Source organism: Stigmatopora nigra, chromosome 1, assembly GCF_051989575.1.
Source record: "Stigmatopora nigra isolate UIUO_SnigA chromosome 1, RoL_Snig_1.1, whole genome shotgun sequence".
Classification (NCBI taxonomy): domain Eukaryota; kingdom Metazoa; phylum Chordata; class Actinopteri; order Syngnathiformes; family Syngnathidae; genus Stigmatopora; species Stigmatopora nigra.
Genome location: NC_135508.1, coordinates 6,282,399 through 6,299,026, shown reverse-complemented (window position 1 = coordinate 6,299,026; position 16,628 = coordinate 6,282,399). Strand labels below are relative to the sequence as shown.

Below are 16,628 nucleotides of genomic sequence, written 5' to 3'. Positions count from 1 at the left end.
CAGTGCATTAACCAATGAGCAGCGAGTAACCTTTTGTGTGAATAAAATACAGATTCTACATACAATTGGCAATCATTTCTAAATATTAAGGGACATATTCCAATGAAATCCCATGAAAGCCAAATCCCACTGGGTTATGTACAAAGGCAAAATCATGAAGGCAAAAGAAACAAGACTTCTGATGGAAATATTCTCTAAAAGGAAAAAAAAGGGTGAGGAAAACTCTGTAAATAATATCCAGTGTATCTGTCTGAGGCTCCCAAACTGGCATCCAGAGTTAAGTGAACAAATGTATTCATTTATTCATCTGAGGATAACTGCCGAGTGGAAACATTTTCAGCTCCAATGAATGCACTTTTCACCTTCATTTAAATATATGTATTTTCACTTTGTCCAAGTAGAGAGAAAAAATCATTAGAATTGTCTGAAACTGGGCTAAAGGCCTACAAATACCGAAGTAATGTTAGACCAAGCATATTTAGAAATGTTTTCGAAGTTAGAGGTGAAAGGCTTGTTGACCACACACTCTGGCACTTAACATGTTTACTATTATAGCTCATTTGCAGTATTGTGGGACACATTGCTGCCTTTCACACAGGGTTTTGTGTAATATATTTTGCAATGCTGTCTAAGCTCAAAACTATAAAATGTCAGACACCAAAAAATATCTTCCAATACCGCAACAAAACCTTTTCAAAGTTCTTATGTTACTGCAAACAGGCATAATCAATGCAACTTAACCTAGTGCGTTATTCCGTTACGGTTAATAAAGTGTCTTGTAAATGCTTTGTGGACTAGTGGAGGATTTAAAAAGCATCCCCCCCAAGAGCATTCAGTCAGTCCCCATACGTGACCGGACGTTTGGTCGCCGGTCTTTTGGTCCCTTTTGGTCGCCGATCAAATGTACTTAGATATTAAACAATACGTAAATATTATATTCCCGTTCTTAGATATTAAACTCCCTCTCATGAATATAATTTTGAAAGCTGGCTTCAACAGTAAACTCTCTGTCACCATTTGACCGGCGACCAAAAGACCGGCAACCAAAAGACCGGCGACCAAACGCCCGGCGACCAAACGCCCGGCGACCAAACGCCCGAGCACCGCCCCCGTATAATGGTGTTACACAAAATAGTGTGTATAATTTTAAACTGACAGTTGACTCAACAGATTTCAAACAATAACGCTCGATCAGAGTGAAATTGATTGATAGAGCTGCTGCACGGCAAACTATTTTCTAGTTTTGTGCTATGAGTAATAGCCAATCACTGATAATTGTAACTGATTGTAGACCAAGATCTATGATTGCTCACTGTTCATTAAGTTAACTTTGCACATAAGGACCATGAGAGAGACTTCAGGGGATCCTAGTTGAGATGATTAAATATGTTGAGCAGCATTTTAGCGGAGAAAACGTTACATAGTACTGTCCTTCAGAGGTATTTAAATTTTCTTCAAAATTTTTAGTTAAGCTTGAAATTGTGAGTGCTTTCAGTCAAGTGCATTAGCGATTTTATGTTCTGGAGCTATACAACTATTAAAAATAATTTGACTGTATCATGCAAGCATTAACAGATCACAAATCTAACTGAAATAATTTTCAGGAGTTGACAAAAGAAGTGTTTCATCAGACAAAATCTGGTACAACTAATGACCACGTAAAGATTTTTACAGGCACTGACAATCTCTGTGTATCAAAGTAATCTATTTCTCCCATTTTGCCTCCTCTTTCCTATCCAGCCTTCAATCCCTTTGCTGAATATTTGTCACTTTGTTTCTCGGCTTACTCTCAGCCTTCAATCTAGGCAATTTCTCTTTTCCAATTTCCTGTCTCATCTCTCCTCCCCTTGCTGCGCAGAGTGGTAAACCCAGAAAATCCTTTTCATCGCACAGTGCAAATACCAGCTGTATTGGGTCTGCCCTCACTCCCAATTAAGGCTGATGCATGACCTCACATTTGGAAAAGTCACATAAGAGTCTTATATACGTACACACTGTACAACATACATAAATATTGTAAAACAATAATGACTACATAGTCTCAACTACATTCTCATATTTGCGTCAAAATTGTATTTTAACAATACAGATCACTTACATTAAGAGTAATGCTTTGCTAGCTTTTGATAAGAACAATAAAACAAAGCTGCAATTTAAACCAATAAAATTGAGCATGTTGTGATGACATAAATAAACAACAAAAAATGTCAAATTCGTCAAACTGTTGATTAAGCTATTTTTTTGGGATAATGCTCAACGGTACCTTCACAAATACACCATTGGGAAGAAGCCAAATGAAATAGTGACCCGATTCCCAAGCACAATCAATTCTATTCCAATTACACTCTAACAAAAATCCATAAAATTCTCTAGTGGGGGATAGCAGTGTCTGACACTTTCTGAGAGGTATAGGATTTTAAGAAGCATTTTATCTAAGTGTGTCTAACATGTTCAAATTGTTATGTATAACTAAATGTGTTAAAATAGACCACTTTGGTGCAGACAATGAACAATTTTGTGGAAATCTCATTCTCTTGTGTTCAATATGTGGGCTGATGCCATTGTGTACAATTGTCTGAGAAGGCAGCAGTGGCTTGCTAATGTCGGATGCACAACGGCAGTCAAAATATGACAAGTTAGTTGTTTTCTTCAAGATTTTTAAATGAGATTAAGGTCATATGACAAAAAACGGCAGTTTTTTTGAACAACGGTAATTCCCCTTAACACTTCCACAAATGACGGCTGAGACTTCCCAAAGGGACCATTTTTACTTCAATGAACACGATGACGTGACAACGGTGATCGGACGTTTGGTCGCCGGTCAAATAGTGACAGATAGTTTACTGTTGAAACCAGCTCTCAAAATTATATTCATGAGAGAGTTTAATATCTAGGTACTGTTTAATATCTAAGTACTGTTTAATATCTAAGTACTGCTTAATATCTAAGTAGTGTTTAATATCTAAGTACTGTTTAATATGTAAGTACTGTTTAATATCTAAGTACTGTTTAATATCTAAGTACTGCTTAATATCTAAGTAGTGTTTAATATCTAAGTACTGTTTAATATGTAAGTACTGTTTAATATCTAAGTACTGTTTAATATCTAAGTACTGTTTAATATCCAAGTAGATAAGACCGGCGACCAGAAGGGTCCAAAAGACCGGCGACCAAACATCCGGTCACGCGACCACAACAGACCAAAAATGTCACGGCGCCATGCATGTGTCCTCATGAAAATGTATCATTCACCCTAAGAGCAAAAATTCAGTAATCAACAACAACAACATCAGAATTTGGCATCAACCCTGCGATAGGAACGTAGCCTAAAAGACTTCAGAAATTGTTTTGAACCTTACGTTTTATAGTGCAATGCGGCTTATCAATAAAACATTTTATTTTATGAAATAATGATCAGCATATCTTTAGGGGTAAATACCCCATAATAAATTGTGGACCCCTCGTGCTTTCAAGGTATGAAGAAGCCGTTTTATAGTAAAATTGGGTGTGTGGTAACACAATTGACCGCTTACAAGGTTTGTCCTGTGATAGACAAATCATAAGAGAGAGAGAAAGCCAGATTGTGACCATTCAAAAGGCAAACCGTTGGTATTTGAGAGCAAAGGTGATCTAGTGTGCTCTGTGGAGGGGAAAAAAATCTGTAAAGAATGTGGGGTGGCTTTCTGGTCACAGATGGTAAAACAGACCCCTAGGAGCGTTGACCTTGGCATTTGTTTGCTCTCGCCACAGCGTTCAAGGAGGCAGCGCCAACAACTTTACCTCAATCTCCATGGTGACGGTGTGCTTTGGACTGGGAACTCTCCAGACTCATTACCAGATGAGGCGGGAGGTTCCACCTCACTGCCCTACTCCATTTGCTCTCATTCTGCACATGGATCCAGAGACAGACGAATATAGAGAGTAGACGCTCAAAAAAAAGGGACAAATGAAATTGCAAGAAGGTGAATAACAGAAAGACTGCAGGAGGAGGACAAGAGAGAAAAGGAAGATTAAGTGAAAGGGATGGAGATGTCTCTTAAATGTCAACCAAGCTCCCGAAAAGCCATCTGTTTTAATGGTTTATTTTGACACACAACAAAAGAACCTCACAAAAAGATGGGATATATTTTCCAAGGAATGATTTAATAGGTAGTTTGCTGGAAAACAAAAATTAAATTAAATGTTAATGCTTAGAATTGTGGTTTGAATGAAAATGCTCATTAACGGTGGCCATGTTTATTCCGATACTATAGAACACAGTACACTCTATGCCAAGGGTGTCAGACTTAGGTTTAGATATAATATTTAGATATACCTTTTTATAATTGGATTAAAAGCCCTAAATATTCATTTTTTATAGATCTAAAACAATGTTTATTTTAGCTTTCTTTTAATGAATATTTTTAGATTTTAAAAAATGATTTATGAACTAAAAACACGGAAAAGATAGATAAAAAAAATTACAATTATTTATTTAAAAGGGGGAAAATCAGGAAATCTAATATACATCTATACTCTTCATTTTAATTTGATCCTAAAACAGAAAATCGCCACTGTTGATTTATTTTCTCGGGCCCCACAAAATGATCCGGCGGGCCAGATTTGGCCCCCGGGCCGCCACTTTGACACTTGTGCTCTATGCAGTATAGTATATTGTCTTCATGATATTGTTTGTACCATTTACAAAGTTGGTAGAAGAATGTGGGTCTGTGAGGTGAACAGAAGAAAGATGAGTGTGGGGTAAACATAAGAAAGATGAGGGTCTCTGGACATTGAAACTGGCTGACTATGTCAAGGAGGCCAAGTAATGGAGCAGAAAATGGAAGAATTATGGGCCTCTTGTCTCTCACAGTAAGAATGACTAAAGTGGAATAGAAAGAGAAAATGGCAGCTTGAGGATTGCTATATCAGTAAATCCATATATTTTACACTTTTTCAGTATTGCTTCATTTGCTTTTATTTAATATTTTTTGTCAAGTACCGTATTTTCACGACTATAAGGCGCACTTAAAAGTCTTAAATTTTCTCCAAAATAGACAGTGCGCCTTATATATGGAAAAAACAGAAAACGAAAAACTACCACTGTCGGATATTAAAAAAACACAAACGCCTGAACTGAAACAATACTGTTAAATATGCAGATGCCATCTTAGTTTACAAAATCTTCCATCATATAGCTCCTCCCCCAATGCAAGATTTTATACAAAAAAAATCCAAAACATCAACAATGGCTGGCTCTAGAGGTGACTGTGTAGTGAGTGCTTCACACCTGGAAGTCAATAGCAATTACCGTATTTTCACGACTATAAGGCGCAATTAAGTCTTACATTTTCTCCAAAATAGACAGTGCGCCTTATAATACAGTGCGCCTTATATATGGCAAAATGTTATTCATTGATGGTGCGCCTTATAATGCGGTGCGCCTTATAGTCGTGAAAATACGGTAAGTATATATTCTTATTGGCTCTTGTGAAACGCTTCATCTCGTACGTCTATCATTACAAAGACAATAATCATTCCCTCTCCATGCCCACTTTTAGTTCGAATCTATATCTATTTCAGGCTGTCCGTTGCTTGTCTTCTCATCAGCTCTTCTCATCTAAGTCTCAACAGCCAATACGGAATCTTAATGAGCAGTCTGCACACGTGCCTGCTCTCTGAGCCCTTTGGCGAGTATGCCGCCATACACGCTTATCGCACACGGACTCTGAGCTCTTGCAGTGAATGGACCACCAGACACAACTCACATGGCACAAATGAACTTTTCTTCTGCCAGTTTCATTACACTCTTTGAATCTTAAAAGCCATTTTTGCTGTCTCATGAGTCAATATGGGTGCTTTGATAGCCGGATCAAGATGCTGTGATAAGTTTTCAGAGCTCAGGTGGGAGTGGAAAGGCTCTAGCGACGGGGGGTTAAGTCAGGTGATTAAGCTTGTGGTGATTAATTTATCAGCTCGCAAATAAAATCAGTCATTTGTATGTAATGGATATATCAAATATTCGAGTAGTAAAAGTAAAATAGAGTGAAATACCTGAATAAAACCAACTGAGGTGCTGCTGATAGTATCTAGACTATTTTTTTTGTTACTGATATAAGCAACAATGGACGCCAATCGAAAAAAAATGCTGATAATAGGTAGTTACCATTTTTAGTAGATGTTTAAGCATTATATCCAATTCAATAATGATGGGTTAAATACGTTCAGTTTGAAAGAAGGGCATTATCTGGAAATTATTGAAAAGAAATTTTAATAATAATTAACTGATGCCAATATAAAACTGAAGTGAATTTTAGAGATTAATGTAAAATATTCCATTGGCACCAACTTGTAGCATTCCGATGCCAAAGAACTATGTTTTAGTGGGTTAAGTAGTTTCCTTTGTATGCAAGTACTAGTTTCGTCATTTTGCGGTATTGATAGCATATTATAAACTTTGCAAGGGTGGATTTATTTGGATTTAGTGGATATTAATTAATGTCAGGGCTTGTTGGAATAGTGAACTAATACCAGAAATTCAAAAAATTCTTAAAAAATAAGGACATTATACTGATAATCACCACCACCTTTTGCACAATACCATCCAGCTTTTCATCATTGATAAGACTACCATCCTAAAAAATTGAAAGCGTTGACATTTAAAGCATACAATACATTTGATAGGATTTTTCCCATGCATGTCACCCTGACATTTAACTTTGTCAGCAATGTCAAAAGAAGAAAAGACCCATAGGTAATGCCATTTTACACTTTTTATTGCACCCCCAAACATACACACATTTAATTCACTGTTACTGTCAAGTCTATCTTTCATGATCATGTGACTGGTCCCTTTAACCCAGGGATAGGGAACCTATGGCTCAAGAGCCACATGAGGCTCTTTCCAGGGTGCATATGGCTCTCCACTAACCTGTGAGGTAAAATATGGAAACTGTGACAACATCTTCAATCATATGTGCAATGTGTGTATGATATCCCTGATACTGATTTATTAGGAACAGCATAACATTGTTGTCAAAAGAATTCAGAGACTTTTTGTACTTTAAAAGTGGGGAAATAAATTTTAAAAAAAAATCACACATTTTCATGTATTTTTACCATTAAAATCTGAGAATGGCTCTCAAAAAATAACATGAGAAAATATTAATTTTTTATGGCTCTCTCTGTCAAAAAGGTTCCCCAAATCTGCTTTAACCTAACAGGGCATTTTTTGGACTAATTTTTGTTAGTTAGCCAGCCTTTACAACCTTCTCCACAACTCAGCTTGCTATGACTATTAATTTAATCTGTAAGTGATTTACATGTGATGAAATGCACACTAAAATTCATATTGTCCATGTTTTCTCATTCGATATGAACAGATGACTGGGAAACTTATTAAGAAATGTATACATATACACCGTATTTTCACGACTATAAGGCACACTTAAAAGTCTTAATTTCTTTTCAAAATAGACAGTGCGCCTTATAATCCAGTGTGCCTTATATATGGAAAAAAACAGAAAACGAAAAACAACCACTGTCGGATATTAAAAAAACACAAACGCCTGAACTGAAACAATACTGTTAAATATGCAGATGCCATGTTAGTTTACAAAATCTTCCATCATATAGCTCCTCCCCCACTGCAAGATTTTATACAAAAAAATCCAAAACATCAACAATGGCTGGCTCTAGAGGTGGCTGTGTAGTGGGTGCTTCATACCTGGAAGTCAATAGCAATTACCGTATTTTCACGACTATAAGGCGCACTTAAGTCTTAAATTTTCTCCAAAATAGACAGTGCGCCTTATAATCCAGTGTGCCTTATAATACAGTGCGCCTTATATATGGAAAAAATTCATTCATTGAGGGTGCGCCTTATAATGCAGTGCGCCTTATACTCGTGAAAATACGGTATGTAATGTTATTAAGGAATATCATTGCCAAAAAACACCTTGGACATTCTGCTAAAATTGACATTTCGAGTTTCAAGACGTTAGTTGAAACCCTTTTTCCACATCTGTAAACTTTCAACTGTCAAACCAACCATTCCTCCAGCAAAACTATGTCCCAAAAGTTTGAGAGACTGACAAGAGGGAAAGCAGAAGCCTTTTGCCATTTCTCCAAACTTGCTTTTGAACTCTGGCTGAACCCAAATTGTTTGAATAAGAGAAACAAGATCAAGTCACTTTGCACAAGAGCGACATGTCATGATTTCTTGGAGAGCGACAGAAAAGCCGGCAATACTTATGCTTTGTGTTACTGCTCAGAAAAGTACAAACTTTAGTTATTATGTTTTTATTGAAGATAACAATAGTGCATTTTGTCTGTGACCAGAGTTAAGGTGCATTAAAAGGTCACACAAAGTATAGAACAGGGTTCGGGAAGCTTTTTGACAGAGAGAGCCATAAACAATTCATATTTTCTAGTGTTGTTTCTTGAGAGCCATTCTTAGATTTGAATGGTAAAAATACATGAAAATGTGAGATTTTTTTGTGATTTCACCACTTTTAATGCACAAAGAGTCCATGAATTATTTTGACAACAATGTTATGCTGTTTCTAATAAATCAGTATCAGGGAAACTATGTCCCGTGCCTTTTTAAAATAATATTTTTTCTTCATTAGTCTTCTGCATGCATCCTCTCATTGATACTCATTGATTAGCAATAGTGAAATAATGTTTTCAAAGGAATTCAGACTTATTTTTTTACTTTAAAGTGGTGAAATGAATAATAAATGCTGATATTTTCATGTATTTTTACTTTTAAATTCTGAGTCTGGCTCTCAAGGAATAATGTTTGAAAATATGAATTGTTTATGGCTCTCTTAGTCAAAAACGTTCCCGACCCCTGGTAAAGACCATCAAAGGTAAATTTACAATTGTATAAAATATTGCTTAAGTTTGTTAAAAGTGTCCCTTTAATTTGACAGTAAAACAATATAAACGATCTTAGTATCCCGTCCCATTTTAGATTTGTGCTTCCATCTGACACATCGAGCAAAAACACATTAGTTAGTTATACATAGCCCCACTCATGGAATCAATAGGCATTCAAAATCAATCCACAATTTTAGAGAAAAAAACAATACCACCATTTTTTTTCATAATTATGTAAGTTCAAATGTAACTGTATGTTCTTGGTCACCCATAATAGGTAGAAAAGCACCTCATCAGCATTTAAAAGTGATTTCCATCCATGCTTTTTTGGAGCAAACCAACTATTGTGGGCAGTGACGCATAAAATAGCCATTAACAACAGTACATCTCACATTGTGTACTTGTGAAAATTGCTCCACTGGTGTTTGGAGTCTTGTTGAAGGGCAACACCTCACATTTTCACACACACATTAAATGCATGTGAATATTTTTAAAGTGCATAATCATAAATAATAACGTGCTACCATGAACATGATATAACTGCTGTGTTGGCATATACAGTGTTCCCTCGGTTATCGCGGTTAATGTGGACCGGGACCACCCGCGATAAGTGAAGTTCCGCGAAGTAGGGATACCCCTTCAAAAATGCTTAATTTGAATTTATTTTAAAAAAAAATAATTTATATATATATATTTTTTTTTAAATTTACCCCCCTGTATATACAGTAAACCATATAGAATACGGGTAGAGGGTGAAATTCATGTTCTAACAAAAAAAACTGTAAAATATGTTGTTTCAATGTAATATTTGTATTTATTTTTTTCCCCAAAGAATATGCGAAGCTCTGATTCTGCGGTAGCTGAACCGCCAAGTAGCGAGGGAACACTGTATACGCTATATACCTGTACTACACATACAGGTGGTTGTATATATTATGCCAACCTCAGATGGCACTTTCCCAACCCTGTCCCCACAATCTACATCCAATTTCTCAGGCTTGGCAATTCTTTCTTCCACAACGAATTTGTGGAACAGCTCTGAGTGGGACCATTCTGTCCCAGTGAGCATTTTAGTATCTTATGGCACCGCCCACCTGCACCCACTGTGACATCCAGGCGTGTTCAATCTGTTTCTTCAACCCAGCAGGCACCAGCTGGTTGGATAGTCTGCATGCTGATAAATGAACAATTTACAGCCGACTGATTCACAGCTACCACACCTCACACTTAAATATACAGTCATTGAGTCACTAAGTGTAATCTGTGCATGTTCTTTAAATGGTTTCCACAAATAAAGAAAATGATTATGCATATTTTAAATAGGGATTAAGGAGGCATTTAGAAATGGTTATAATCCCAGGATAAGAGAAGTCAATGATGTTCTTAGGTCACAATATCATAATATTTCATTTGAAGGGATATACGTAACATATTTATCCAAATCAGTCTTTGGTAAATGGGTCAAGTAAAATGGGACTTCTAATTTAGGTCAATAAATGTCAAAGTCAAATGATGTACAATCCTTAGCAAGCTGGAAATCTTGCAACAACAAGTAATGTTTGGCTTAATATTGTAAATTAGGCCTGAATTATATGGCCTTGAAGTCAGTGTTTTTTAATAGGTTTACCTCCTTCTGTGGAAGAAAAAGGCAATGACTACAATATTTCCAAAAAACGATTTACGTTTCACATTTTGAATTCATCCTTATGAGATTGGCTTTATTTCTCCGGTGTAAGGAGGTTCTGCCGCCGGTCGTTTGGTCGCCGGTCTTTTGGTCGCCGGTCTTTTGGTCGCCGGTCTTTTGGTCGCCCGTCTTTTTGTCGCCGTTCTTTTTGTCGCCGGTCAAATGGGGACAGAGAGTTGCCTGTTAAAACCAGCTCTCAAAATAATATTCATGAGAAAGACTTCAATATTTAAGTACTGTTTAATATGTAAGTACATTTGACCGGCGACCAAAAGGGACCAAAAGACCGGCGACCAAACGTCCGTTCCCACTATGATTTCATTTCTCCCTCAAGCATTAACTTGCTTCAATTTCAACTAAAGAAATAACAAAATTTTCTTTCATTACTGTTACTTTAATTTCCTTCTCAGAAAATGTACTATGTAAAATCAAACAAACTGTTCATATGTTATTGAATCACAGATTTTGAATGCCTAATATCCTTAACAAGACTCAAATCAACTGTCATTAAGAGAACAGAAGAACAACTCAGTGCACCCAAAAAATTTCCGAGGCACCGGAGACGCGTTAGGAAGAAAAACATAGACGAGACCTGGAAGAGCGTTTCCGTGTGTACACAGATTTCCCCACAGAAAATGTCAGTGTGAACGTGGAATTAAATTAACAGCAAAATGCCATATTTTTGCTCAAGACTGCTGTCATTTAAATGCGGCCTTAGTATAACAATGTGAGTGGGCTCACTGGATGACTTATTTTTATGAATACATTATAAGATTACATAGGAGTGTGTGGAAAACTGCTTTTAAGACAAACTCAAAATGGGGTGAATGCTAAGTAAGAGTTCATTCAACACAGTTCATCCTTGTCAGGCTTTTTTCTGTTTATGTTTCATATGTACTGTTAACAGATGCACTTTTTTATATGTATCGTATCTTGTTATGACCCGGCCCATCTGTCAAATTTTTAAAGTCAATGTGGCCCCCAGGCTGAAAAGTTTGCCCACCCCTGGACTAAACCCTAGACCGGTTGCCAGTCAGTCATAGGGCAAGTATGAGTTTTTGCTTGCAAATCTAAATGACAAGGTCCTGTGTCTCTCTTTCCCTCCAATGATTCCTAAGTTGTAGTAAAGCAAAGTAAAAGGCTTATAAGCATATGCTATGTTCCCTCACTACCATTATTTCTCATTTACATGCATTATATGAAAGTAATTGCAACTCTCAGTACCATGTTTAGGTTTTTAACTGGTTGTATTAATTATGGCAACATGAGTCATTCCATCTGAAAAACAGCCTCCGGTGGGTGGCAATTCTTTCCTCATGTAAGAATCATTAAAAAAGTTACTGCACCAGAAAATGTGATAAATCAAGTCAGTAAAATGACATCCAGGCATTTTCTTGCTTTGATGAGTAGCCAGATGGACAGTAACCAGAAAATAAAGGTTTATTAATCCTGCCATTAACAGGAAAACTGAAAAGGGCTATGGATTTTTATTTGTCTAGTTTTATGTTGTAATGTGTATATCCAATGCAGTTATAAATAAAAAATAAATAAATAAATATATATAATAACCACAGGTTGAGATTTTATGATATTTTTATATCTTTAGCTAACACACTCCTGCGGACCGTGATAATTTCAAACAAAGTGTTACACAAAATTGACTTTTTTTACAGGTAAAAAAACAATGAAAGCAATCAAATATAACAATGTCAGCAGGAAATGCTGTTTAGGCAAAATTAGCATCTAAAATTGAAGAAATCTGCAAGACAATCAGAAATAAATGGGGTGCTATATATGACTGGAGCATATATCATGGATTAACCCACAATGTTTCATTATTGCAAAATACAATAACTGAACAAAAGTGCTGGACATTAGGCAAACATATTGTATCAATAGCTGGCTTTCCTGGAATAACTCTTAAAATCCCAAGAGTTGGTATCTGCCAGCTCCTATAATTAGTCCCTCTGCCTCCCAGGAAAAAAAAACAAACAAAAGCAAAGCTTGTTTGTAGCAATAGTCATTACATGTTGGATAAACAAAATTAACGATATTGTGTATGCAACACAACACTTGTCATAGTAGGATGTAATTACTATTGCTCAATTGGTCAATGTATCTTTTAAGGATTATACAAATCTGAGACCATGGAATATCCCAATCCCCAAATGGTTAATTAATTTAATGGGGTGTGAATTGTAAGACTCACACTGTGAATATTGAATAAATTATGCAATTTCTCATTCCCAGCGAGGATTGCAAAAAAAAAAAACTCAAGATGTGTTGGTCTAATGGACTTATTATTCAAAACTAAATTTTCAAGGAGACAGGCTCCTTGCATAACAATAATATCTTAAATTCAATTCAATGTCAGGCACACGTCATGAAAAGAAATACAGGACAGTTGTCATAGCAACATTTTAATTTTTTAATCTGGCTGCTCATTAATTATGTATGTAGATAGTAAATCCCCTGTGCTAAATATTATAATAGGGCTAATTTAGCTCTGATGTTCTGCCTAACCTTCATATTAAGATAAACATTTCAGATGTTTGCCACTAAGCAGATGTTTAACCTAAAGAACCAGCAAAGTACACAATAAGGAAATTTGCTTATGAAGCAAATAAAGAGATGGGGGTCAGTGATTAAATTGGCCCTTAGAACCCCCCATTCACTAACTATGTATATAAAAACTTCTACAAATGCAGTTTGCAGTAGGCTAGAGTATCTATGTTTGAAAAATATGTCTTCACAGCATACCATAATTGACATAACAGTGTATTATCCTTATTTAAATTCCCCAGTTTTGAGTATTTTGTAATATTTGAACTAAGATATCATGCAAAGAGGCAATGAATTGTGTGCCTTGACTTGCAGAATGTATTTGCTCAGATATGTTATATAGTATGGGTAAAAGGGGGAATAATCTATGCCATCGCATTCATAAATATTTCATTTTTTCTTAGGGGTCTGTATTTCGAAGACTATGGCTTGTGAGCTAGCTATCAGCTAGCGACTCTCTTCATGCTATAAAGAGCCCCAAGTGAAATTATATATAGAGTACAAGGCACTTGAGGGTCTAAACCAGTGGTTCGTAATCCGGGTTCGATCGATCCTTAGGGGTTCGGTGAGCCGGTATTTTGGGTTCGGTAGAGCCTCTGCCGTGGAGTTCAAGACGCAGACTAACATGTACCGCTTGATCATCACTGACTACAGATGATCATGTGACATTGCTTAGACAATTAGTCCTGCGAGGAATTTATATATCTTGAATTTGAGAAAGAATCATATATTATTTTACACTAAAGTAGGGTTTGGTAAATTCGCCTATTAAACTGGTGGGGTTCGGTAGCTCCAACAAGGTTAAATAAGAACCACTGGTCAAAGTGGATGTATTTGTATCTCAAAAAACCTTGCTAGGTTTGTATTAAAGTTATATTGCACCCTTGACCGGGCGGGGTGTTAACCATTACTTTGGTAGGCTTGTTGACAACTCTTCTGTAGGTTGTGTTGAATTTTAAAGGCATTTTTATTTTGAATGATCAAAGATTGCCACAACAAATATAATCATGCCTAGGAAAGAGAAACATCGCAACAATTTCACATGAATTTGGAACACTGCTGCGCTTGTTTGGCTCCACATTCTGTTGCAATCAATTTTACCACAGCTGGATATCAGCCGCCAACTATTAAACTTAAAATTGGACACCTATAATTTTGGTTACGCACTAGTGCATTCAAAATGTGTCCGTATTATGATAGAAAATTTGCAAGGTTGGCTCTGAAATAGCTTTACTTTGTATGAAGCACGCCAGTCCCTAGCTCGTCTGAATTTGCAACATAAAGGCATAAACATTAAATTGATGTAAATTGTAAAAGAACCAATGCTCAAGAAAATTATCTTAATATGACCAGACAGTAATGACTGAGACTACAGTGGTGACAATGACTTATCATGTTACTTTTTTGGTACCTGGACGTTTTGTAGACGGACACTTGGTTCCCGGACGTTTGGTCGAAGACATGTTTGGTCGACGGACAGTTCTCGCTCTTATGATTAGAATTTTGAGAGCGAGAGATTACCTGGTTGATCGCTTTCAACAGTAAACTCTCTCTCTCATGATTATAATTTTTAGAGCAAGCGAATCCGGCAACTGAACGTCCGTTTGACCAAACGTCCGTTCGACGAAACATCCGGGGACCAAGTGTCCGTCGACCAAACGTCCGGCCGGTCACATAATTTTTCGTACTAAAGGGAACTGCAACCTAACTCATGACAGCATTCTACCATTTTATGCCAGAGTTAAGAATAATACCATTTGGTGACAAATGCAAATACTAATAATTGTTTTTAATAGATATGCATATATGAAAAGGATGCTGGATGTAGTGACTATTTGTGCAGCGTGGAATAATAGCATCCTTTAGAAAGAAGCAATGGAAACGCAGTAAGAGATCCTGCAAGTGAGGTTACTGCTGCTTCTGTTGTTGTGGTGCCAGGTAGCTTCAGCAACTGCTCTTCCCTCAGGACTCGCACTGTGCCGGCTGTGCAATGAACCGGTGACCCTTAGCACACACTTCCCTTCCAAATGTAGCCACTGATGATAAATTACCTTATCCACAAAGACCCAGCCGTTACTCGTATAAACCTCAGGTGGTAAAGGACAGTGTCTCGGGGAGGAAAAATTAAAAGTTAAAGGTCGACAGCAAGTAAAAATAAATGCACTTTGTAAGGTAGGGCTGCAACTAAGAATTATATTCATAATTTAATAATGTGTTCTTTTTTGAATCATTAAGAATCTCCTTATTAATAAAAAGGATTTTAAATGAAGATGGCAGAGTAGAAATCTCTTTGATTTACTATTTGGAAAATAAGAAAAAAATGAAGTAGAAATACATTCTCAAATGCCGAATGTTTATTTGTTTCATATTTCTGAGAATATTTAATGTTGAGACTGAGATTGAAAGTATTTTGAAACATTTAAATCACCCGTCTTGATCAATGGACTCACTAATGAGTTTTGGATGAATTTAATATTGGATTAATTGACAATGCACCAGTTCACCATTGCAATTCAAATGGTAAAAGAAGACAGGGACATTTTGAACAGAGCACCTTGTTCCGGACTCAATGTTTACAAAGATCTGCTTTCTAAAACACAAAGAAAACCCTTTTTTTGTCATGAAAGCAAGTCAAGAGAATTAAGGTGATTATCATAATGCACCCACAAAAAAATCACACAATTAAACATGACCCTTGCGGGCAACATTTTATCAAAGCAGCCAAGCAGGACTGTATGAGGAACAATGACACATCAGCCCTCTCAGAAGAACTCTTATCGTCACTTACTTTGGCACACACACACACACACACAATGCTATGGTAACAACACGTATAAAAGGGTTGGTTGGTGGAATCGTTTAGAAGCAACATAGAAAATAAAGCCAACATCAGAACCCAAAGCAATAGCCTGAAGCTCAATTTGAAAGTCACCGACTGTGTCATGCCACAGTGTTCCACCTTTCCTAACAACAGAGGTCAACAAGAACTACCGTATTTTCACGACTATAAGGCGCACGGCACTATAAGGCGCACTGCACTATAAGGCGCACTGCATTAAAAGGCGCACTGCATTAAAAGGCGCACTGCATTAAAAGGCGCACTGCATTAAAAGGCGCACTGCATTAAAAGGCGCACTGCATTAAAAGGCGCACTGCATTAAAAGGCGCACTGCATTAAAAGGCGCACTGCATTAAAAGGCGCACTGCATTAAAAGGCGCACTGCATTAAAAGGCGCACTGCATTAAAAGGCGCACTGCTCTACAAGGCGCACTGCTCTACAAGGCGCACTGCTCTACAAGGCGCACTGCTCTACAAGGCGCACTGCTCTACAAGGCGCACTGCTCTACAAGGCGCACTGCTCTACAAGGCGCACTGCACTACAAGGCGCACTGCACTACAAGGCGCACTGCACTACAAGGCGCACTGCACTACAAGGCGCACTGCACTACAAGGCGCACTGCACTACAAGGCGCACTGCACTACAAGGCGCACTGCACTACAAGGCGCACTGCACTACAA

At 37.1% G+C, this 16,628-nt stretch overlaps 2 protein-coding genes across 2 annotated transcripts in view; both read right to left on the bottom strand.

Moving 5' to 3' along the window:
• The window catches only part of kazna (kazrin, periplakin interacting protein a), an 82,192-nt gene that overhangs the window by 29,167 nt on the left and 36,397 nt on the right, over positions 1-16,628 (bottom strand). The window lies entirely within an intron of this gene.
• The window catches only part of zmynd12 (zinc finger, MYND-type containing 12), a 151,585-nt gene continuing 141,844 nt past the window's right edge, over positions 6,888-16,628 (bottom strand). Inside the window, exon 9 of the mRNA XM_077715439.1 lies at positions 6,888-6,910. Coding sequence (XP_077571565.1) covers positions 6,906-6,910 — 5 coding nt within the window. The 3' untranslated portion in view covers positions 6,888-6,905. The remainder of the gene's footprint in view (positions 6,911-16,628) is intronic.